The sequence below is a fragment of the Bacillus rossius genome, chromosome 1, assembly GCF_032445375.1.
Source record: "Bacillus rossius redtenbacheri isolate Brsri chromosome 1, Brsri_v3, whole genome shotgun sequence".
NCBI lineage: Eukaryota > Metazoa > Arthropoda > Insecta > Phasmatodea > Bacillidae > Bacillus > Bacillus rossius.
This window is the reverse complement of record NC_086330.1, coordinates 297,406,919-297,433,630: the sequence shown is the minus strand read 5'-3', so window position 1 is coordinate 297,433,630 and position 26,712 is coordinate 297,406,919. Positions and strand designations below refer to the sequence as shown.

Genomic DNA, 26,712 nt, shown 5'->3' with positions numbered 1-26,712 from the left:
TATGGTTTATATGTACAAATGTTTAAACTTTTGATTTGACGATGGGTTTGGGGTCTATGAACCATGAAATAAAAACTATATAAAAATCTCCCTAAGTCACACCATGGGTACGGCTACAATAGGTATTTTTTTTAAGTCTACTTAAAATTACAAGTGATGAAGTATCAAACACGAAAGAGAGAGACGTGGATATATTAGGTTTTCAGTCACAAAAATACAGAAATAAAAAAGAGAATGAACAAGTATACAAAAATAATAAAATAGAAAACAGTTTCGCTAAACGCGTCAATCTCCGCCATGAAAAATAAAAATTAAAAAACGGTTATATATAACTAAAGTAAGAAATTTAAGCTAATTAAAACTGTGTAACAGCACTCTACTCAAAATCACAAATCTACATACGACGTTGTACAAACTGATATTACATTATACCAGGATAGAGTGCGGATAGTAGGTTCCTGTTATGCCCCGAATTGCCCTCACTTTAAGTAATTTTCATTGAGTTGCCAGTAGGCTTATGTTATTCTATGACCATTAACAAAACGCAAGGCCACTGGCTACGCGTTGAAGGCATACCTGAAGACCTTGTTTTTACTATAGACATATATTATGGGTAGAGAGAGCATGACGTCACAAATGTGTGTTCAACATGGTCAGCTTGGAATTAAGGACGATTGCTGTTGTTTACATATCGCATCGCGGCGAAAATATGTGTTATGTCTCTCAATTTTAATCGTATTCAGTTTTCCGAAGGACGTGAGTCGTAGAATATTGTGGGAAATCAAAGTAAGACAAGATTTCAAAGCAACTTCGGCGACAAAAATATGTTCCAAATATTTCGAAGAGGAGTGCTTTCATACAGAGACGTTTGGTGGAACATGGCTAAAGAACACTGCCGTTACCACAGTTTTCGAATTCCCTCCGCAATTGCTTAGCACTAAAAAAAAATTAGTGTGTGCAATACAATATTGCCTAAAATAGTATAACACATTAATCACTACAATAATACTTCACAATCAGCTTTGAGCCTTCAATGGTATCATTAAAATGGTTCAATACATTAAGCCACCAAACATTACAGTAATATATTGCATTCAGCACTAAAAAGTCTGTGGGAAGTATTAAGCTGACAATGCAATAAGAGCAACAGTAAGTTAATACAAAACCACAAAGGAATTGCAATGTATTAGGCTCTAGAGTTTAAATTAATCAGTAAATCAGAACCTAATGTCATAATAGAACTTTTGCATCATAGTAATGCAAAAGTAACACAAATTAATATTATGTAATTTATTTTTATTGCATTCCATAAATAAATTTTGGAGTACAAGTCTCATTGGATGTAGAATAAGTCAACTAAAATAATAAATTACATATCTATAGACATCAATTAGGTAAGACAGATAAGTAAAAGAAACATCATTATACAAAGTACAAACAATATACTACTTCGCTGATTTTTTCACTTACAATTTTTTTTTCTAGCATTATTTAGTTGAAAGCCATGTTTGGTAAAGTATTTTCTCTGAACAGGTATAAATACTCTCATATGATGATCAGCGAACGCCAACAAATTCGTTACGTTCGTGCCTTTAGCAAGTGTAATTACGAATCTGAAACAAATTTTGAATTATCGCGCAAATTATCCCTAAGTCACGTGAAGATGTTGAACACACATACATGTCATGGTATAGCGAACGCTCCCTCTACCTATTATACCTCTATGGTTTTTACAGCTTGCAACTCTAGTAATCTTTACTCACATATCCATGGTGGCTACACTGCTAACATTGTTTACATCGATGTTTGTTGAAGTGAATCTCACTTTTCCCTTTAAGGTAAATTTTAAAGAAATAATACCTATTGTAGCCGGACCAATGGTGCGACTTCCGGAAAATTTTTATATATTCTTTCGTTTCATGGTCTATAGACCCCAAAACCATCGTCAACTCAAAAGTTATATATATATATATATATATATAAATATATATAAATATATATTATATGTATATAATTATAAACAATTTTGTGGACACAATAACTAGCGCAAATTTTCATAAATCACTTCCAAACTGATACAGAAAATCATAAGTGGAAAATCTCGGTCCGAGTTCGTTAATGGGCAATATCCGACCAAAGGGGTAGAAAAAAACGGAAAAACAGAGAGTGCACAATACCTGTGTTTATAAATCACGAAACAGTTTGGTTAAAATTATGTTTTAATTGTTTTTATAATCGCGAACATTTGACAGTGTACTAACTCCGCGTTACTATTCAACGTTTTACATGAGCTCAAATAACCTTAAAGAAAGTCAAAATCGTATTTTTTTTACATGATTATACAAACTTACAGGCTCTTTATTAATAACTGTGAAAATAAATTCCGTTAAACAAAGGTGCAAACTCTGTAAAACAATTGTGCTGTGTAAAAGTGATAATGGGCTTAATTTTGGTTTGAAATCGATAAATTTCAATATGTTTAAAAAATCAGTAACTCTAGCTAAGTATATTGTTTATTCTTTTCACATGCTTGAAATTGTAAGTTTAAGGTTTTTTTATTCACTTTGAAGGATAATATTTCCAGAAAATTTCATTTCTGCTCATTAAAGCAAAATTATTATTGAATTACGACGGTTTACGCTTTACTTCACTACATATACCTAGCATGGAATTATTATTGACTGATGGTTAAAGGTGAAAATAAAGGTATTTAAAACTAAGATTTTTTAAATAAATTGTTTCATAGACTTTAAATCATAAAGTTGTTGTTATTAAGCTTTAAATGCTGCTTCACTTAAGTGAATAATACTCTCATATGTAAACTTTAAATATTTTACTTTCCTAAACTAAAAAGTAATAAAAAATATGTGAGAGAATATATGTTAAGTATTATGCTGCTAGACCTACAAACTAAAACTCGCAATAATTACAGATTCACTTATGTGTCGTTTTAAGGAATATCTTAAGAATCGTGTATTATTTTGTGTGTTAGTAATATTACTTTAGATTTTTGCATAAAATATGTACAAAAGGCAATAAGCATAATTGCTTACTTAAATATGGAAAAATAAATACGTTAGTAAAAGTATATAGGGGTATTTAATGCTCAAAATAAGTATATTTTATAATAAGAGATACATAACCAAATTGTTATTTTGCTCGTCTAACACTTATAACATCAACGACCTAAAACAAAACAAATTTAATAAGTCGTTATTTACGTTGAGGTGTGACACGTATCAAGCAATTAAAATGAAGTATTTGTACGTAAAAATTTACAATATAAAGTATATAATTAAAATATCATCCATGTGGTAATAAAACACCTTTCACGTAGTTGTATAAGGAAATAATTTTAAAAAAATTATTAAGTATAAAACACGTTAAAAAGCTAGCTTAGGAATAGTTAATGTTTTTATTTCTACTTAGGCTAAATGCATATTATAACAGTTTTCAAAGAAAATGAGTTCTAGGAAACAAAGAGCCTGGAAGTGAAGTATATTAAAATATAAATGGCAATATTATTTTTTGCAGCACTAAAACCAATTTACTTAGTCTATTTCTGCCATAAAAAGCATCACACAAGTGAACTTCATCTAATACAGATTAAACTTATCGAGACATATATTTTAGTTGTAAGTTCCAGTTCGTCTCACGAACGCGGGGGCCATGAATGGATTCTACACGTGTAACTAACATAATGTTCTGCTAGCAACCGAAACTGGATAAACTACATTAAAAATATGTTTCTCTTAGTAAGTGCTTAATAAATTTCCATTGCTTGATCAACTATCAAACACAATTTTTTAAATAATCAGTACCATATATTTATTCTACTTAATTGATCTCGACGGCAAACTGGGCTAATACGCACGCAATATCCTGCAACAATCAAGAGTGTTTGAGCACAGAGCGTGGTGCGTTTGGCAAGATTTCCTTATAGCATATCGAATTCTACTGTACATAATGAGAACGTATCTCCTGCGAAAACATCTACAGCCAATATCATCACTTTGTTTTTTGTGACGAATTGACGGGTATCAATCAAATCACAATAGTTTTCTACCTTATGTGATTACGAAATGTAATAAAGGGGCAATTAAAGTTAAAAATGGTCGTAAACGATAGCAGGAATTATTGTAATATAATATGTTGTTAAATATTTAAGTAGATTCACTCACAGTTGGCGTATATAATTGAACATTATAACATGTAAGACCAGTCTTTAGTGTGACTGGATGGATGTACAGTATCACTTCATGCGTTTGGAATCGTGTATGACCGACATGACTTAATATATAGCGTAGCCAATATAATTGTACCTTACACAAGAAAAGTAATAAACTTTGTGGCAAGGGCTTGTAAACTACTAGATAAAGGGAGCTTAATACTACGTTAATTACTTTTTATACGCATTATTTAAAATTATTAGCAACAGGGGCGGCTCCAGGGTAGGGTGTGCCGCCCCGCTGCTGCCGGGGCCCTTCACCAAACATTTTAATTTTATTTTTTGGCCAGTCTTTTGTTAAAAATATATATGTAAATGGGAACGAAAAATTATTTTTTTAATCCCGTGGCATGCATTGCTGTTAAAAATCTATTTAAATTCATTATTTCGTATTAAAATTTAATTCCTAAGATTTTATTTCCACTTTCAATACCGCGATTCTACCGGAAATTTTATCAGCATTTACAAGACTACCCTGAGGATCATTTGTGAGTAAAATACATCAAAATAACCTAAAATGGATTGGCAAAACCATATTTGAAAGTATGCTGTAGGTTGGGTTAGTAATGTTGTTTGAAAGAGTTCCGGTGGAGGCCTTCCAATAAAGCAAATAGCCCAGAGCCCGACAAAGTCCAGGGCCGCTACTTATTAGCAGTAGGTATTTTTTCAGAGAATCAGACATATTTAATATTTTTATATTTTAGTTCAAACAATCAAGTCACAAAGTAAATTTACGACAACTCTGACAATGTAAATTAATCCCTAACATTTTCCAATAAACATAAATTTTGACGCACAAACAGTAAATACTATTTTTCTTATAAAATTGTTTTAACCGCCTTAATAAACATCTTGATCTGTTGAGAGCAATAGGTACGTAAAATGTTTAATCGGGCTCAATTCTGAAGTTGGTTCCTATATTTAGACTAGAATTATTTTATCCTACAACTATCGAACATTGTTCCTAACCTAAAAACGTGATCTACACATTCGATAATCATATCGAAACAGCACCAACACTATTTCACATTTTGTTGTTTTTGAACAGGTACCATGAGAAAATGCATTTTGAGAGAGCACATTTCGAGAGCCATTTCAATGATTACAACGCAACTTAGGGAGATCACAAAAGAAACTAAACTAAAATTATAAATTATCTCATTTATTGACAATTAATAGTTACTAGGTGACCCGGTTAACTTCGTAACACCTAACAGTGATGTAATGTAACTCTTCATAAGCGATTATCAATCCCAATCAATCAATTATCCAACGCCAATAAATTTAGATCGATAGCATTTGCCGCATCGTGTACGGTTTAAGTTTTTTTTGGTTATAAAACAAAAATCGTTTGTAATTCATTGACTTTCATTTACGTGAGAGATAAATGGAATAAATATTGAATGCAAAATTTTCTGGTAAACTTCGTTTTTCTTTTTGTTTTCTGGCGCGTAAGTTAACAATTATAATGGCTTTCCAGCATGTGAACATTGGACATACAGTTGTCCATGCGCAACACGGAGACTTCAAGTCAATTACGCAAACTCACAAAGACTGGCCTTGTGATTTGTAAATGGTCATCGGGAAGGCCAGACATATAGGGAATCGAAGGAGTTTAAAATCAAATTCGATTGACTGTAATGACAAATGTCAACTCATCTCCTTAACATTGTAATAAACACTGTAAACCGAAATAGAATTGTTTTCACAAGCACTGAAATCTGTCGAACTAATCTTGAGAAATTTCAAATGCTCGAACTAACTCAAGTCTCGGTATAACACATTTGAATAAATTTGTAGTTATGTCTAAACCTGAAAAGTCAATCTTCCTTACTAAAATGATTTATCAAAATGAATGTTCACAAAATGTATTTTAATTCACTTTAACCAAATCTGTTCTCATAATACACTAATTTTTAGAGACAAACGATAGGGTTGTATTATTTGGCTGTTGGACAGAGACTTTAATCTTAAATTTTATTTTTAAATTTTCAGTATACTCGGTTATAATTAGGTATGTTTTTTCTTGTACTACAATATTTATTTTTACTTTTGTCCAAAGAAAACTTTTTATGTGAGTAATAAAAATACATTAAAAAACCTTAATATGGGGATTTAGTGTCTTAAATGGTTACAATGAACTTAAAATGTATTATTAATTTACACGTTGTATAGTCATTACAGCAAATGCGTCAAGTCGACCCCATACCGTAGTCCATTCATGTATGCAGGTTACAGTGATATAATTTTCAAAATTTCGTAGGGGGAAATAGCTGAAGACCGTGAACATTTTCCACTATAACCCAACCTTGGAAATACTCTAACTTAATATAATTATTTAAATTTTCAAAATTTAGGGCACGTTTTCCACAATAACATGAACTTTTGGATCGGAAACACTCAAAGTCTTAAAAGCATTAATTTTTATTTATGAAATTTCGGGTCCTTAACCCCCAACCCCCCCCCCCCCCCCCCCCTCTTTAAAAAGTTCTGTCGACCACGGTGTAAATTCCCACAATTCTTAGATTTCATAGATACACGAACAGGCCTGGTTACAACCCCTTTATAGTCTTTATTTATCCTTCAACAAAGCTCAGGTTTCAGTTATCAAAATATTTTATTTTAAGAGGTTTTTGATATGTGTGCAAAATTTCAACACATTGGGACGGTTAAAAATGGGTAAATATTAAATGGAAATATTTCATTACATAGTCGGGAACACTCTCTACAAATGTTGTAGACGGATAATATCCTATATAAAACAAATGGGCGACACATTCAGCAGCATATTCTGGCGGCCTAGCCTGGACCTATGTCGTAAGCGCCTTTGAGACAATGTTATTTTGCTAATTGTGAATGAACTTTTTCCTTTTTTTATCCTGTTAAAGTTATTTATAATGACTGGAAAAGTTCGTGCAATGTTTGGTTGCGATAATTACGGTGTATCTAACTGTTAGAAGTGTTTTTTTTTTTAATTTTCCGAAGGATGAATTCATAACCATGTTTACTTGTGAACCATGTTTACGTGTGTATGGTTTACAGCAAATATACCTTTCCACTCTTTATAAATTGTAGTGCCTTATTGGAAACAAAGATACGTATTTGAACATTCAAGGTTTAAAAATAGTTATTCTTTTTTTAAACCACCTACTTTTAACAGAATTTTTTGTTAAAATTTTTATTGTAATTTTTATACCACAGTTTTGCCTAAAAAAATCTAACTATCCAAAGATTTGTATTTTTGTGTTCCTCTCACTCTGCTCAATGACTTAGTTGTCACTGTATTATTTCATGCATTTAACCAGTATTTATTGATTTCAAAAGTTTTATGTTTGATTTTCAACATAAAAATAATGTCAATTAGTTTAAGTAGGTATTTGGTTAGGTTAAATGAATTTAATTACCATAAATGTTTTATAAGTGTATGGTTGACTTTAGTTAGCAACATTAAAAATTCTTATTTTTGGTTAGGGACAACTATTATTAGATTTTTAATTTTTTTTTCTTAAGCTGTTCCTTGAGAAAAGTTTTTCCATTTTCACAAAATATTGATATAATATGCGATTTACAACCTTTCATGTCTAAAGTTAAGTATGCGAAACTATTAAAAATTGTGTCTGATCTGCGTCATTTGGTTGTCCGTTATGTTTACAGTTACGTCATTTTTAATGATCTTAAAAATCAATATATCTCTGTAAATTGGGTAACTGTTTTGAATTATGAATACTCTGTTTCTGTAAAAATATATGGACCGTAAGTTCATTTCATGATGACAACAAGTTTTCAAGAGACGAAAGATATGTGCTGGTATCTCCCATTGTAATACACGGGAATTTGAATTTCATGGGCGTTCCTTCACGTACAGGCGCCCGGGTAACTGCTGTCGGGTGTCACCAGTGTTCGCCATGTTAAAAGGCTTAAGTTTTCCTATATTGTCATTCTAAAATATTTTCTCTTAATCTTAAACAATACATAAAAAAATTTTTAAAAAATGTGTGGCATTACGATTCCTCTCACTCTTGAGAGGGGAAGAAAGATGAATTCCGGGCACATTTCCCCGTGTAACACGATCCTCGGCAACACTCTAAAACAACTTTTTTATATATATATTTCCGAGCACATTTTCACCTTAACTTGACATTTTGGATTGTAAACACTTGAAATCTTAAAAAAGAAAATAATAACACCGAGCTCTAAATTTTTCGAAATTTTGTGTCTTTAACACCCCTCTCCCTTAAGGCCCGTTCCACAATGACACGGAAACGGAGACGGAAAACGGAAACGAAGACGGATTTCACGGAACAGAGCTACAATAGCACCCAAACGGAGACGGACCCGCACGGACCTGCTCAGCAGTGCTGAAGTCTTCCGTTTACGTTACTCCGTTAGACCAATAGGAGCACGTTATTTATTCACTGCAGTTGTCAAGCTACAGTTGCGCGTTCATGTTAATTAAGATATTAGTTTTGACTAATGTTGGTTTCCGTATTTTTGACTACTTTTTTATGCGTGAACAACAAAACAAGATTTGTTTTGAAATTTGAATTGTGCACGTGGGTTTCATCATGACGAATTTTGATGAACATTTAATTTTCATGGTTAAAGATATACCTGCTATATATGAGAAGACGGAGAAGGACAACTTTACCACCGCCACAACGCAAAAAAAAAAAAAAAAATCGACTTACTACATTACCAAGTTAACAACCATACATTTCGATTTAACAGGTAGTTCACTTGATACTCGTAGTTTTCAGTTACGTCACGCTCGCTCTTTCTTATTGGCCAAGATTTCTTACGGGTCCATGTATTGTAGAACGAGAAAAATACGGACGGAACGGAACAATACTCCGTTTTCGTCTCCGTTTCTGTCTGTTCCGTTTCCGTGTCATTGTGGAACAGGCCTAAGAGGGTACCGTAGACCTAATGGCTGCACAAAAAGCCTGGTTCATGCCTACAGTTCAAAATTAGTTTTTATTTAACCCTCTGATATCAACCCCCAATTCCCCTCATCATTAGGTTTTAAGTTATCAAAATATTGTATCGTCATTGACCCTGGACGAGAGTGCAATTTTTAAAATCAATCAGACGCCTTTTAGTTGGTGAAAATTATGTTGAAAGATACCGCTACATAGATATATGTAGGTGAAGCTAATAAATGCGTGTTAATCCAAAATGTGTAAAACAAATCGTCCCAAACATGGTTAGAAAAAAAGTTAAGAGCTTCAGTTTTTCTCATTCTCTCTCATTTTTTTCTTTACAATAGCTTCGCGGCTACTGCTTGGTGGACATATTGACACCGTTTGTACGTCTGTAACATTATCTATGGCCAAGCTTCTATGGTAGAATTACCAATTTATTTTCTCGATTTGTTTTGGCTTTTCCTCTCGAGATTTCATTAAGTTTATTATTCCTAAATAGCATCAATATTGAGGCGAAAAAAGACAAAAAATAAATTATTCAAATCTGTCTAGCCGTTTTTGATTGTTAGCGAAACAAACGCAAGCAATTCATCTCACATATTATAAATGTAAAAAATTTGGATGGATGGATGTTTGTTACTCTTTCCAGCAAAAACTACCAAAATAATTTGAATAAAATTTGGTACACAGCTAGATTATAACCTGGATTGAAACATAGGCCGCATAGTTTTATGAAATTCCATCGAAAAATTGATAAATTCATTTTATAAGCGAAAAAATTCAAAGTTCATAGATATAAAAATAGCGTTTGTGTGTGTCATTTCTCTATGTCTACGATCTAATAACAAGGTTTTGGCTTAGTGGAGCTTGCAGCGGCTAGCAAAATGAAGGATCTAATAACAGTTTAGTTCTCAATTTCGTCAATAGATAGCTAAATAAATAGGCTTGTGAATCAATGACTGTAACGGAATATTTCAACGTAATTTTCACCAACTTAAAGGTGTTTAATTGACTTGAAATTAACCTTACCGTAAGCTCAGCGAAGCGGGCGTGTATCGGCTAGTTTTTTTATAAGTATAAGAATTATTAATACCATTGGTTTAGCACAAATTTAGCTGGAGAGATTCGATTAATGAAAACCTGGCATATATAGTATTAATAAACTAATAAATCCTCCATAAAAAGAAAGCTCACTGAGGCTATACAAATTATAACTTAGGTGTTATTAAATTTCTTAACACCTTTGAATTGACTGCGGTCTGGCAAATACTAAATACAAAGAAAGAAAAATGACTAACACACACAGGAAATGTTATTTTGTCAGTGTTTAATTATGATCTAATCATTTGGTTTGTCTCAACTTTTAAAGATTATATTATTAATGAACCTTAACTTGTCTCTTTGTTTACTAGCACAAATAGTTGGTCCTTAGAGAAAACACGAAAATTCAAGTTTTGAAATTATTTTTCATCCTCAAGTTTTTGGAATAATTTACACTTCATCGAAGTTGAACTAAATTCTTAGCCACTGCATAGAAGATTCATAAGCTTCAGTTAATATTAGCGATTTATTAGTTACCTAAAATAAGTCTCCAATTAGGTGGTACTTTGGCTTTATAGTAACAATACTTGCTTTCAGTCGTTGGGGGCTGCGCTCCCAAACCCCCACATGTGTTTGTATATGTAGGAAGTTATGACAAATTGAATCACAGTAAAACGTAATTGGGCCACAGTTGCATAGATTTCATAAAATTCGATAGGCTTGCTTGATTTGAATACTTTATGTGTCATTTAGCCTTGTATGCGAGCACTAATTCCCCTTCCTTAACAACTTCAAACCGTATTAATCTATTTTATGTGGCTTGCAAAATCGCGTTAAACTAAATGGAAAATAAAGAATGTGTGTACAAAATGTAGCTGGATGTAAATTTTTTAACATTATAAAGTACCAAACTCACAAGAATATTATATTATTATACATTTGTGGTAGTTCCAAACCATAAAATGTTCAGTATGAACACAGGAATCATAAATTAATACAAGCTTAATTCGTAAGATGCTAAACATGCTGCACAAAACGTACAGCTTTAATTACGGGAAGTCTACAGTTCCCATGAATGAGAGTCACACACAAACAGTTCTGAAGTTGTCCGTCGTTTGCACATCGCTAGTGAAAAAACTCCATATTGCAAGTATTTATATATTTTACGGTAATAAACGCTAAACGTAATCTTAGTAACTTATCATTTTAGATAGAAGGAAAGAAAGGTATAAAGACAAATTATTATATCACTGACCGAACCTAAACAAATATTTACGTCGGTGAACTTATAAATTATTCGCGATTTGATAGTGGCTATAATCCTGTCATGGATTCTATGGAGTGTGTAGCTATTTGTTCGGAAGTTTAATTCAACTAGTCAGCAATTGAAAAACAAAACAAATCGTAGCTGTATAAAGTGTAAAATACTAAAATTGGTGTGCTGTCATTATTTTGGATTTTAAGCATAAGCTATTTAAGAGTGATTTAAATAACAATAAATTATTGCAGAGTCCAATTTTCAAAAGCAAACTAACACGCTTCGATTCAAAATTTTAGTGTCTTATGAAACGATTGCATTGCAATGTAGGAGCTAAGGCCCTAAAAGGTTTTGAGTATTCTGGTATAAAGTTAATATTCTATAGTTAAATAAATCCATTCTATTGAAAAATATAAATCTGAAAATAATACATAAAATACAGTTCAAATAATTTCTAAATAATTTAAATTTAGTTAACCTAACCCATCGAACTTATTAAAATGTTAGGTACTTTAATACGGATATCTTAAAACCATCCATTAATTTTAATTCTGATGTTATAGTTATTCAAATAAAATGATGCTGCATTAGCTGAATAATGAAGGTAATTAATTAAAACAGAAAACATAACTTATTTATTAAATTTTTCCCCGCATTAATCGTGACTGCAGACTTCTGCCGGTGTAAATTTACGAAGTTTGTATTCAGCCTTGATACGTGAGCAATTCTTACTTTTAACAACCAAAATATAAATTATAAGTAATGTTTATGAGAACACTGCTATAAACGTCACGTACGTTACACATTTACGCAAAACATGCAGTAGGATGCAAATTGTGTGCTAATTTTGGAGTGCTAAACTTCAAACATTTTCGTTCTTAACTTCTAAAAACTAACCTTAATCTGCATCTATACCAGGAAGTTAAGAAATAACCAATGCATGCTTTCAGCAGCACTATAAACATAATCGAAAAACGCATGTTAAGTAAGTAAAACATGGTATACGCATTAAATATACAGCTTAATTTGGCAAGGACGCCATGATTAACAGTAAATTTCCGCGGCAAACAATATATACATCACAGAAAAGAGATATCGCTCGTTGGGGCCCTAACGTAAAATGATTAACTGTTACCTATATACATGCATGATTTCAGTAGCAATGTAAATATCATAGAAAAATGTATTTTAGATTCGTACAAGATGGCTCACGCACTAAACATACAGCTTAATTCGTAAACGACGCCAAGTTTTTCATTATCATTCAGCAGCATAAAATATACATTGCTCAAAGTGAGAGCAATTTTGGTTTTTGTTCACGGCTTGCAAATAAACAAACATTGGACCGATCGTGTTGCCATGTCTTCAACAATGTTTTATGGCCTGGCTTCGTATTTTTGACAGTTTTTAATTTTTTTCGGGGGTTCAAAAATTTCAAATTTTCGCAATTTTCCCGTCGGTCACGGGTCGAAATTTACCTCCTGCAAAAAAATTGAGTTTCCAGCTGGTCTGGAAGTGGGTTAGAATTTGCGAGTCGTGCAAGAAGCTGTGTGTGTGTGTGTGTATATATATATATATATATATATATATATATATATATATATATATATATATATATACATACATACATATATACATACATATATACATATACATATATATATGGATGATTACAAAATAAGTATTACTGTGAAAATGTGAAACTAAAAGTGAACGCTAACAATTAAAAAAATCTGGCATCTTTTAACGATACCTATATGTAGACACATTAAACACATTTTTCTACCACATTATTCCATTTGGTAAAATATATTAAATTACAAATAAAATATTATTAAAATTAATATCATGCAGGAAAAATGTAAGCACTTACCTTTACATTTCTTCTTAGAAACACGTTTAGGCATCATGCACGTATCCCCTCACGCCAATGCGTCCCGAACCGTTCATGCGAATCTCGATGCTGCTAATGACCATCTGCCTTGTTGTTTCCAGGGTGAAGGATATACCACTCTTTTGATATGGTATTTCTCGGTATTTTTCACTGCCCCTCCATCATGCGCCTTCGCAACTTTCAGTTCGTGGAAACTTGCCACACTACACAAAATCGGCTCAACACGTGATTCTTCTCCAGTGCTGACAACTTCTTCATCGCTCAGTAACTGATTCAGCTTAAAATTTTGGCAGGTTCACAAAAAAGATTTGAAGTAGTAAATTAAAATAATGAACCAAATTTTAAATGTAAGGGGTGGCAGGGAGCCTAACACTTCAATTTTTTTTAAAAGCAAAGTAGAGAAAAATTATAAAACGTTACCTGGTCATATTCATCTCAGTGAAGTAATATTTACTTCCAAACCTGGCCCTCCAACGTGCGCCAACTTACCGAAAAAACTCATAAGTTCCTCAAACCTTTTATTTTTAAATACTTTGATTCCTGATGTACCAATTTATAAAAATACCAAATAAGTATTGGAATAAAATGTACTTATAAACATAATATTCATCGTCAGCAGACAAAAATAATTTTTTTATTTGTGGTATTTTTATAATAATCACGTGCCAAATTGTATTTATGTGGCCATAATTTTATTAGTTTAGAAATATGTCTTCTTTAAAAGGTGAAACTTTTTTTTACTGAGAATTTTGTGGTTTTCTGTCCATTTTACATTGGCATATCCTTAAATAAAAAAAAAAGATTTCGCTTTATTCAGCAATTGTAAAATGTACTCCAACAAAATACTAACAAAGCACTGACAATACTTTAGAAATTCTGTCATCATATAGATGAAAATTGGGATGGACAGCGATACGTCACTTTCTTCAATACCAACTGGACGCTGTTCAGACTTTAAAGTAAAGAAAGTAAATATGTATGTATTTATGTATGTTTGTGTGAAAGTTTGAAGACAGGGGACACTTACGAAACTGATTATAAAGCAGAAATTATTTGTATTTTTACATCTTTAGTGCACGTAGATCTGTACAGTAAGTTTAGGCTAAATTTATTCTTCAAATAACTATTTTTTTCTGCAATGATCAAAAACCTTTTAGGACGAGATAATTTCTGGTAATGGTTTTTATGTTTTTATATTAATTTATAAAAGTTATATAATTCTACGCGAGTGGAATGTATAAATAAAAAATATAAGAAACATAATATAAACAGTATCAATCTGAAAGAGTTAAAAATTTTAAAGTCTTATAAAAGCCATATGGTTATCGACATTTATGCCCATATGTGTTAAATTTTATCTTACAGTGCCACTTTTTTTAAATTAAGACATGAATACGGGGTCGGAGAATGTTGGATTGAATGTTTTGCTATCAGAGCTGAATATAAGGAGGGTGGGCAAAGGGGCATTAGTTCGGGTGGTTTGTCAAATTGTGCGGGTTGAGGGGAGGGGGCGGAACATTGCGGATAAATTTGGTTAGTAAATTTGTACACAAATTATAGATTTATTTTATCACATTGAATTACAGCAAAATATAGGGTACAAATCAGGAAAATTTTCGCCACCGGAATAGTGAAACAACATATGCCAACCCTACACCAAAATATAATGCAAATATCGGTAAAGTTCGTATTTCGTGATGGTATTTCTGTTATAATAACTTTTTCATAATACCATAATATATTGGCTCTGATGAAAACTAGCTTATAATAAAAATTATCTGTGATTGTTTTTTAAATTTATTTACTTTTTAAATATTTTAAGTTTTCTTACGTGCTTATCTATATTTGCGGGATGACTACTGAATTACGTATCAAATTTAAACTAGGTTGTGGAACTAATTTCTCTTACACGATGCACTTTATTCTTGATGAATATCCTACGTTAGGTTTTTTGCGTAACACACATACTTTACAATCATACTAATAACTAACGAACTTCGTAACAAGATCAAATGGTAAACATTTTTGCTGACATGAAGTCTATTTTATATAAAGATACTCATCAGAGTGCTGAATACTATAAAATAATCGATTTGTAATAGGTTGGTCTAGTGCTTCAAGCATAATTGTGTCAGGATTTTGCTTTCCGACATTGAGCTGTTTCTGTCAAAATAATTTAAGTGACACGTTTCAACTGGTAATTCAATTAAAAACCAAAATATTTTGTCAGGCAAAACGTAAGCTAAATTTGAGCATACTAAAGCGTATTAAAAATGTGACTAAAATTTATAATATAAAAATAGGATGAAACACTAAAAACTAACCACTAAAATATTAAATTATGGGAAGTTTATACAAGTAAATATTACAACTAAGCGTAAACTCAGATATATATTATACAAATTGTATTAATATGCTTTGTGTTTGCATTTTATATCCCTTAAACAAACAAAATAAATATAGAATGTGTTTAGCAAGTCTGTACATTAAATCTTGTGACAAACAATGCTATATTCGCCTCAAAAGAACATTAGCCTAGACGTTTTGACAAAAATTGATATGTAGGTGGGTTTCGTGCCTCCAAATATGTGTTCATAAACTCCCCCCCCCCCCCCCCCCCCTTTTTCGGAGCATAATCATCCACGCCTAAAATGAATACTGCATATACTTTCTTATATGTATTTAAAGGAATATATTGGGAGGAAACATGGTTCCTCTTCAAGACTAATTTAAAGTTCAAATGTATCCCTTGCTTGCACAAAAATCACGCGTCCTGTTTTTTTTATATTACGTATTTTAAACTGTGCCGCACATACGCGCAATGGATTTAATGTTTGCATACACATACGCTTTGTGTCACTAAACAAAACGTTGCATCTTCTACAAGACTTATTCGTAATACCACTTAATACTGATAAAATTGTAATACCCATCAGGGCTTTTGATTGGGTGGAAAACTGCTTAATAAATTAAAATAACTCAAATTGATACTTAAATAAGAACAGATCTTTGAAAAAAAATTGTCAATAGCCAATTCATACATAAATTTATTTAAATATTTAACACATGTATTTTTTACTAAACAATTAACTTCAGCTTTATTGGATTATTTTAAAAGAGAAGCAAAGAACTTGTTTGTTTTTCTCACAGTAGCCATTTCGCATCATGTGTTATTTTTGTTATTTGTGTACTACTTTTTATCATACTAATATATATTAAAAGGAAAATCACAATGAGCTTACCGTAATACAAATAATTTTAATAAATATAAATTCGAAAAAAATTTAAATTTTTACAAAAAAATAATTTAAGGTCTTCTTTTAGTCCCTTTGTCCCACCCTCATCAAACCACAAGTAGTTGTATGTCACTTCCCTTCCACTCTGCGCCTTAGGCTGGGTTCACAATTGAAAAAATAACAGTAACAGTAGGTCGTATGCATAGGATATGGACGCCATGTTTCCTAACCTAACGATTCACAATAGCGGAAAGTTGGTCGTGTGCATGGGAGCGAGGTCGTGCGCATAGGAGTGAAATGAATATATTTTATTTCGGTCGCGTACGCATGGCACAACAGCCAATGGGAGAAGAGCAGGGTGCTTTTTTGGCGGGACTAGAAATATGTTTATATTTATTAACCATATTGTAGTAAGAAAATGTCGATATAATAAAAGTATTATCGTTATTTTGAAAGTTAATATGATTATTTACTAACACTGCTAACAGATGTCGCATAGTTCGCGAAATTTCATTGGCTGAAATTTAACAGTAAGAATTCAATTGTGAACCGATTTCGCAGTTCGCACAGGTCGTGTGCACAGGTCGTGTGAATGGCTTGCTATGTACTCGCTTAATTTTTTTAATTGTGAACCCAGCCTTACACGTTGGTGGGTCCGACTCCTGCCACGTGAGCTGTTGGGCTTTCTGCGAAATCAAGAGTCCTCGCGTCTTACCGGTACACATTCCTGGGCTTGGCAACACCGAAGGGACTGGCAGACGGCTATGACTCAGCCCGAACAGTATCACGCGGGACAGGGGGGGGGGGGGGACACTTCATAGGGCAAGGCAATCGCATTTTTCCAGTTGCTATACAGTTTTATCCAACATCTGAGCACGAAAATTATAATCAAAATACCACGTTGATTAAATAAATATTACATTTGTTTTAACATTTTATCAAATTTATGGCATAAATTGGTATTGTTGAAATGAAAATAATATGTTTACTTAAAAGAAAATAAACAAATTTTCGTTGGCATGTTAAACCACTTGTTTAACCAACAACACCATAATTAATGGCGTCGGCGTTGAATTAAGTAATATTAGGTTTAATAAAAAACTTTCTAAGGAAATTTTGTTTCAATCAAGTTGAAATAGTAATCTCGTTAAATAATATCAATGATTTCATGAACTACTTTATAAATCACTGTTGACTGTTATGAAACATGCCTGATTCGGCTACGTGTTGTGTTAACTACTGGTACAACAAGAGAAGAGATAATAATAATTAATTTTACTTTAAGTTTCCGCTTGACGAAACTAGGTATGTGTAAATTATTAAAACGATACAAAATAAAAGTTTTGTGTAGTTAAAATAGTGATGAGTATTTTGTTTTCATGCCCTACAGAATTTCCTCTTTTTAGGCTGTGTGTAGTCGCACGTTGAGGACAAGCACACAATACATTAATACCTAGGTACTGTTCTAAATGTCAATGAGTCTCAAATTCTGCTCAAACTTGCTACTTATATACTTTAATTAGTCTAAATGTTTTGTATGAATTTTATTTTTTGGACGAGAGGGAGGTGTGGGTAAAAATTTTGTATTGCGTATCCAAGTCTATCCCTTGATACTAATGGCATTATCCTGTGGTAATGATTCTTGCTGTTTTAACATTAATTAAAACAGCAAGCATCATGTGCCACCGGATAAATCATACATGATCATGCCAACAGTATCAAGGGATAAACTTGGATACGTGATACGGAACAATTACCGAGGTGAGGGTTGCGATAAAATGAAGTGTCTTTTAAATTTTATGTTGAAATTAAGGTTTTTTTTCCGTAACAATTGCTATACACCTGTCTTCAAGAAGTGAAGATACGAGAATGATTTGTACTTTCACCTAATCCATAAAGAATTGATGCCATTGGTAACAGCTTCATTTCAGTTTTTGTGGGAAAATTGTACAACTTAGGCAGTTAAATTTGCCAGAAATACACATTGCCTGTGTTAATGATTAAATACTTCTGCACGTTTTTTTATGCATTAGTTTTGTTTGCGATTTGTAATGCAATTCGGTAGGTACCTACGAAAATCCTAACCTTAACTTCAATCAACGTGATTCTACTAGAACAGAAATTGTTTCTTGGACATTAAAAAATGCAGCAATTTAATATAATCCAAAAATATGTTACATGTTATGCATTTTAACAAATGTTATGATACGTAAACAAAACATTTTTAACCGAAATGAGGTTAAGGCAAACACTGTCCCGAAGGTAAGAAATTTACTTATTGTTTTAAAAATATTGCTCTCCTAAATCATTTTATGTTACGTTTACCGATATTTAGTTAAATGATTTGCTTATAAGGAAAAAATAATTAAAATCCATATTTTTATAAATATTAATGCATGCACGAAAAAAGTCACAAGCTCGCCAACATTCAGTTGAAGCTACAAATTTCCCTACTATTCAAATTAGTGTTTTAAGCATATTAACTGCAAATTGTACTTTCTACGAACAATGTTGTATTTAAATTAAAATTTACTTATAATTTGAAACGTAAGTCTTACTCCAGAAGGTATTTTATCTCGGTTTTAAGCCATTGCAACTTCATTTTAATGTTTGTCAAGTTTGCGTTTTTGTATAGCAACTAGAGCATTTCTGAATAAAAAAAACGTAGAACTGCAATAGCATTGAGTGTCCACTCTGTACTAGTACTTTATTTACTCTATGACGCGGGAGGCTCCTACTTGTCGCAGAGAAAGGAGGATAAGTGCATCTTCGCTCTTTCTTCGATGGTCACTAGGACCGCAGTAACTTTTACTGCCTCATGTACATGATCACCTAGTTTTGATACTAATGTTATGAAATGGTTATAGAAGTTACCCAAAGGTTATCAACGCTTTTAAAGGTATCAAAACAGAATCTATCAACTCTGTTTTACGATTTAAAATGGTAATTGTGAATGCTCTGATATTAAACCGCTTGATAGAAATCAGGCCAGTTTAAGTATTTTCAACCTAATTGCGGTTTTCTTATATTATCTTATCCGAGCTTATTATAATTTATTTTCCGCCTATTTATCAACTGAAGAAAGTTGTCTACAAATTTAGTAAAGCATAAAGTTTATCTTTATCAAAAATACTTAACTCCAACCGTAATGATTCTTAGCTATGTACTCGTACTTACATAAATTGTTTGCTGTACTAACATTTTATATGACACATTTTTCTGTTTAAACGATAAAAAATCAAACTGTTAGCTGTTAGCTGTTAGATAATCTTCAGTATTGAATTGGAAATACACATTTCATAGGTAATAAGTGTCTCTACTCCATAAACGTGTTTCTGCAGTATATACATGATGTTACAAGCGGGGCCTCGAGGCAGGCCGGTCGATGGGTCGCAGTCCAGCGCAACATTCTTTGTCTGATTAGTAGCAACGACTCGCTACCCTCCTTACCACGCACCATTCTTCCACATAGCTTTGTCATCGAACTCACAATCCCTATGGAGAATTATGCGGACTCCCACAGCTTCCACGTGAAGTGGCTTCACTAGGACGCAATGATTCCATAATATAAAAAAGTACAAGCTTACACAAATTTACAAAACATTTATTGAGCCAATCACTTAAAACAGCAGTCTTGAAACCCCGATTCTTCCATTCTCTTAATAACATCATTACGAAGTTTATAACTGCACCCATTAATTTGTCTTCTCTTTGATAGTAACACATTCTAGCATCTGCTTTCGTTTCGTTCAACGAGAGAACTGTCAAACGCTCTCTTGTTGACACCGATACCAATTGAAAATATAAATATTCTCAAGATAGTAGCGGGTTACCATAAAATAATTCTTTTACTAAAACTTCTATACAAACTTCTAAAGCTTTCCGAAACAATAGTAACATAGCAGGAAGGCGTTTTCGCCCGCGCGTTACTAAAAGCCAGCCCAAGGCATATAAAAGTAAACAGGGATTTCTCGCTCAGGATAAACATGATTTATTTTTCCACCCTTCTAATATCGGCCACAAACGATTCTGACGCTACTTACAACAAATCTTAAAACCAAGCAATTTTGTTTTGACCGAAAATTTATCAGTATATAGGTTATAGATACATTCATACATAAAACACATACATTTATAGGGTTACATACATAAAACACATACATCCATACATACGTACATACATACATAAAACACATGTACACTTCGTCCAAAGTAACATGAATAGTATTTGAATTTTTTCAATTTCTTGTAACAGATTTTGGAAGCAATTTATAACGCCAAGAATATTTTGTTCAGTTGAGTACAACTATTTTTAACTGTACAGTATGAATAGTTTACGATTTTAATTTGTTTATTTCCTTTATATTGATACGTAGTTAAAAATATCAAAATCGTTAATTATATTGATTGTGTTTACAAATTTAACGAAATACATATAACGTGTGTGCGATGTGGTTAAGGTAACGTTTAGTTACGAAGTTCATAAAAATCATAGACGCTAAAAAAAATTAAGTAGTTAAAAGTTCTTAAAATGTATATTTATTTTATAATTTTTGTTTAAAGGAGTTTCAGATGACTTGCAAACTTTTACACATATAAATACAAACTTAAGAGCGTTTTCATGTGGCATTATAACAGCCTGGTAGGGAACCAAACGTGGAGATGTAAATGTGATTTTTCGTCTACTATCAGCCTTGGCGTAAGTAAATTTAAGTTAGCAGGTAACATGTGTTCTATACGAAAAACTAACAGGTGAATGAATTTAAAATCGAGGACCTTGTAAATACATACACAAAAAAACCTATGCGAATGACATGCCCTTTCATGTTCCACACTCATAGTATTTCATCCTCGTAAATTTTATGTGAAAAACTTGGAAAAAAAAGTTTTCATTTGTGCTGCAAAGCTTACACAAATTTCCTTACAAATTAATAGTTTTAATTCATAATTTATCTTACCCTATCCAAACAGAGGCAAGATAAAAAATTCCCGCTAATCCCACTCTAGTGACGAGGGAACCAACCCATGCCCAGGATTGAATCTAGGCTTTCCTTCAACGGGGTAAAAATTATTTTGGTTCCATTACCCCATTTCCCACCTGCAATTTATAACAGACCACCAGAAAAATTATTGGTTTAGCACCCGTGTGCATTATTGTGTTTGTATGAAATTAAAGTAAAAATTCGTCCAACCCGTGTCTTAAAATTCATTTCACAGGTTTAAATATTTAAAAAATCTGGTTTTATCTAGCTTGGGCTGGATAAATATTCGGAAATTTAGTAACTGAGAAAAGTGGTGGATGTAGCTGACGCTTCGTGTGTTTACTCGGAGTTATATCATGTTTTATCAGCCCTTGAGGAAATTATGTTTTTAACAGATAAGAAAACTTGTCACTATTTCTTGTATTCAGCAAGCACTACGTGAATTCCACGAGGGACTTCCAGAAAAACAATCAGGCGCTTTAATCTTCACCCCTATTTTCTTCCCCTGGATCAAATTAACTGCATTCCAAGGTCAATACATCACAGATTGACCAATGACTCTGCAGGTCGAGGATGATTCTTACCCTCGCCACCGTCATAGCGACGACGCGTCGCCGTTATGACGGCTGAGTGAAAATGCGGGCACGTATCCGACTGTCATAACTCTCCCCGTCATCGCTAAGGCGCCTTGCCTATGACGGCTCGGCATTCGATAACACGCAGAGGTTGGCGCTGAATTTTCAGGAAGGACGTGTTTTTTTTTGCAGTGTGTGTGTGTGTGTGCTAGCAATTTACAGCCAATATAAAACTACCGAAAAAAATAGCATATTCTAGACATTCATGAAACTTAGCTTGAAGTTTATATCCATTTATGGGATATACATATTTGTATTGAATATTTATATCATTATCCATTGTCTACTTAAATGTTTTTCGTGCAATTTAAGTATTTTACGATTTTTTTTTGCACCACAATACACCCGTCACGTATCAGACTCAAAATGTAATGAAACCATTTGACATGACTCGGTTATGACTGTTAAATACTATCTAATAGACTCAATAAATATTTTGTAAATCTGTGTAAGCTTGTACTTTTATATATGATGGTATTATTTAGCCATCTACTGAAAAGTGTTGTTTATTTTTATTAATTTAGTTTTCAATGGTAATATGTTAGGGAAAATATGATCATAAAAGTATTCGAAAACTCTAGCTACTTAATGTGAAACATTATTTTACACTATTTGCTTAAATCATTATTGAGTTGTTTTTATTAATTGCTGAAGTCAGCTTGCCGATTTTAAAGAACAGAAACAACCCAATGTGTTCAACGTCCCATTAAAACTTTTTAAAAACATTGCCTTTTTTAATTATGTTGTGTTTGCACTTTCTTATAGAACATTCTGTTTAATACAAGTTTTATTAACACTATTTTGCAGCCTAGCATACTTATAGGATGTATATGCTGATAAATTGATTTATTTAGCATATTTATATTTTGAAACATTAGAACATGAAATTGGTATTGTAAATAAATGCCTGAATATTTCATATAATTAACTAGTAGACATTATTGCAACACAACTGTGTAATAACTAGAAACTTATGAGAGTAAAAAATAAGGCGATACATTAGGAGCAAACCCAGCCGTCTATAAAGTGGGGGATAGGCCTAACCTTAATGTCACTAAATCTTGGAAAGATGTGCTTTCTGTTTAAAATGTGATAAAACAAGGGCGTAAATTGGCTAGCAGACTACTCGGTATTTCACAAGCAATATTCTTGTGTTTTCTTTCAACCTTATAAGCTCCCCTGTGCAATTTTTTGAAAGCAAAACTATTTTATCTCGTAAAAAAATCCAAATGAAAGATTTGCTGTGGTAGAATATATAACAACACGCGTTTTAGGTTTTATTTCCCCCCACACTGAATGTTTTAAACAAGAATAGACTAATGTAACATTATTTTGTTAAAAATATTACGTGATTCTGCCCTGACCTTTATTTTTTAACATTTAATGACAAACTTAGACAGCTTGCTATAAATTATTATTATTTTAAGTATGGTATAGTTTGGTGAAATGAGTATTTTTTGGTTGAAAACGAGAAAATAACTTATTCACACTAAACGTACGATACAATAATCATCCAAGCCACGTAAACATAGCGGAGACGAGAAGTTTTAAGGTTTGTTCAGACATAACTTTTTTTTAGATCCATGTACCGCTACAACATCATATCTGAGTGTGTACTAGTATTGATATTAAACATTTAATTTGACAAGAATACACTGTTGAGCACGCCTGAAAGAATTATTTCCAGTATTAAATGAAATAAACACACATCATCAGCTGTATGCCGGCTATGGCGGTTCCATGGCGAAGTTGATGAGCGTCTTAGGTACGATGGTCGTGTCATAGCGATGACGCCTTAAAGAAAGACGATGTTCAATCCATGCTCACTTTTAGTGGCGAAGAGTCATACCAATGACGCGTCACCGTTATGATAGGCGAAAAAGAGAACAATGCTCGCCTTGCTGCACAAGCCCCTGGTTGACTTTTTGGCTTGTGCTGCTCGAACCGATTCTCCAGAGAAACGTCGAAACGTCACTCATAGCACCGAGTCGGCACACAAGTCACTTTCCACTCCCCCCCCTCCCCCCTACACCCTTTAGTATTGGTCTAAAGCTAGTGCTGTGAAGTTAACACAATATTTATTTTGCTTATATTGTTCTGTCAATAATATTTTAACTTTAAGCATAATTAAATAGGCGTAAAAAGTTGCGTAAGGATAACAATTATTAACGGTTACGCACCTGTTTACACTCATTTTGTTGTAGCAGAACTACACACGCACGAGAGATATGGACTTAAAACCCACAGAAATAGCCCTTATAGTAGAGAAATGTCGTAAAAATGAAATAATCAACATATGCAGGCTGGGCTCGGCTGGGCTTCGAAGTCACTGGTTGTGAAGTTAAAGGACTAGTCCAGTTGTTGTTCTGCTCTGTTGTGTTGTGTGGGGGAGGGGAGGGTAAAGGTTTGCAAGTTGTCGCCAGCTACCTACCCATTGGCAAGATGGACATTGACTACCTGTAGTTTTGCAAACGCACCCGACTGTGCGATTTGCCGAACTAACAGCAATTATTTACGGCACGCGTCAGAATCGCCACAGACTCTTCGGCTGTGCCTTAATTTGCACCATAGGGCGCAGAAAGCCTTGATCTTTTATTTAAAGACCAATGCCCAGGTGCTTACTTGGAGGAATTACATAAGTTTTCCTGCGAGTACGGCGGAATTTTACTCTAGATTAAAAATTGGGAAAATTCTCTACAGAAATTTGTAACACAAATTAACCAGCCATCTGTTATAAGAGACAAGCATTTAGTCATGAGGACACCTTTATGAATGTGACCTTTGGCTTTGTCGAGTAATGTAATGACTGCAGAATTGTTTAATCTAAACTTTATAGAGATATATTATTTGCAATAAACAATTTGTTCAGCTAATTTAAAAGGCGTATATCATACTTGGAAAGCACTAACAACCATAATACTTCGTACATTTATTGATTTTTTTCGTGATAAACCTTCTGCTGAAATTTGTTCCTTGTATTCTTACTCATATTAGATAGAATCAGTACGTCTTCATAGTACCAACAGGTACAGATATACATGAACTTAAATCCTCAATCTTTTAAGATACGTACTTATGTAAATGAAGCAAATTTATATTAAATACACCGGGAATAGTCTCCAAAACAACCACATACATAGGTTCATTACTAAATAAGAGTTTCTCCATGTTAACTCACGTAAAGTAGAACATTAAAACAAAATCATAGATTACAAAATAAAAAATAAAAATGATTAATTTGGCTTAGGAAAACATTGCTATAAATAATATCATCGTAATATTTTTTTTATTTTGTTTCACAATCATGATCCTTGATTTATCTTCTCTTTGATAGTTATTTTGTTCTTACTTTTAATATTTTCCTAGACTTTGTCTAAAATCTTACTGAGGTGTGTAATGATAGAATTTATAGGGAACGTTCTGTTATATTATTTGTTTCCTTCGTTTGTATGAAGTGGAAATGAACAGGAATACCGGGTTTTGCAGTTACAATCAATGTGGTTGATTAACGAATGGTACCTTTAGTATTTCGAATCAGTTTTTTGAAGCCAGTTTAACTCTAACAAGTTTCTTAATATTACTATAAAAGTATTGTTTCTAAGTACAGTTAATATTGCTAAATTAAAGTAGATAATTATGATGGACGTGAATATGCCAAAGTAAAAAGTTTAAAATATAAATTTCAACAACATATAGGTTACCTGGTTTAAAATTTTAATGGCTTTTTAGTAGATAAGTGCTATAGTAATAATAAATAATTTATTTATAGACTACATTCCATTAGGATTTTACTAATCAAAAACATTTACTATACAATTATTATTTATAAAATAACTTCAAGAGAGGTAAATAATAATTTTAAAAATCAAGCCTAGGAACTACAGCAGAAAAATCTAATGTTTAAGTGAAACAGACTTTTTAAATATGCATGTTATTGGGAAAGTCCTATTTTTGCACTACGCGCGCAACGCGTGAGAAGATGACGTAAGAGGATGACGTAAGCCCGTGTACAGCTCTCTTGCAAAGGGGTAAGTGATCTTCCAGGAAGGAGTTAGTAATGCAGCCTGACTCAACCTCATCTCCCCCCTGCTGAGACTGCGCCCATAATGTCTTCGTTACAAATGTGCTTGCTGTTTTTATCGTGTTTTATTACTGTTAGTTGATTAAACAAACAGTCGGAAATCTATGATATTTTGAATAAATTATCGCATTATTTCTCAATTTAATTTCAAACGAATTTGCTACAAAGTTTTTTTTTGTTACCAAAATGGTGAAAACTGCGCAAAGAGATATTTTACATATGAATACCTGTCCAGCGGCCACCGGTCTGGATCCAAATGAGTCAACCGTGAGACGTCGAACTCTTTCTAAGAGGATAGGAAAAGTTGCATTATGCATGACTGACGAGAATATTAATATATAAATAAAATCTGAGCAACCTGAGAGAATTCGATGTGGTTTGTTTCGTCATATATGTGTGTATATATATATATATACATAACATATATACATATAT

At 32.7% G+C, this 26,712-nt stretch overlaps 1 protein-coding gene and 1 long non-coding RNA gene across 2 annotated transcripts in view; one reads left to right on the top strand and one right to left on the bottom strand.

Moving 5' to 3' along the window:
• The window catches only part of LOC134528599 (uncharacterized), a 38,906-nt gene extending 24,609 nt beyond the window's left edge, over positions 1-14,297 (bottom strand). The window contains exon 1 of the mRNA XM_063362351.1: positions 13,323-14,297. Within this exon, the coding sequence (XP_063218421.1) occupies positions 13,323-13,359 (37 nt within the window). The 5' untranslated portion in view covers positions 13,360-14,297. The remainder of the gene's footprint in view (positions 1-13,322) is intronic.
• Positions 1-26,712, top strand: part of LOC134527789 (uncharacterized) — a 110,410-nt gene that overhangs the window by 36,790 nt on the left and 46,908 nt on the right. The window lies entirely within an intron of this gene.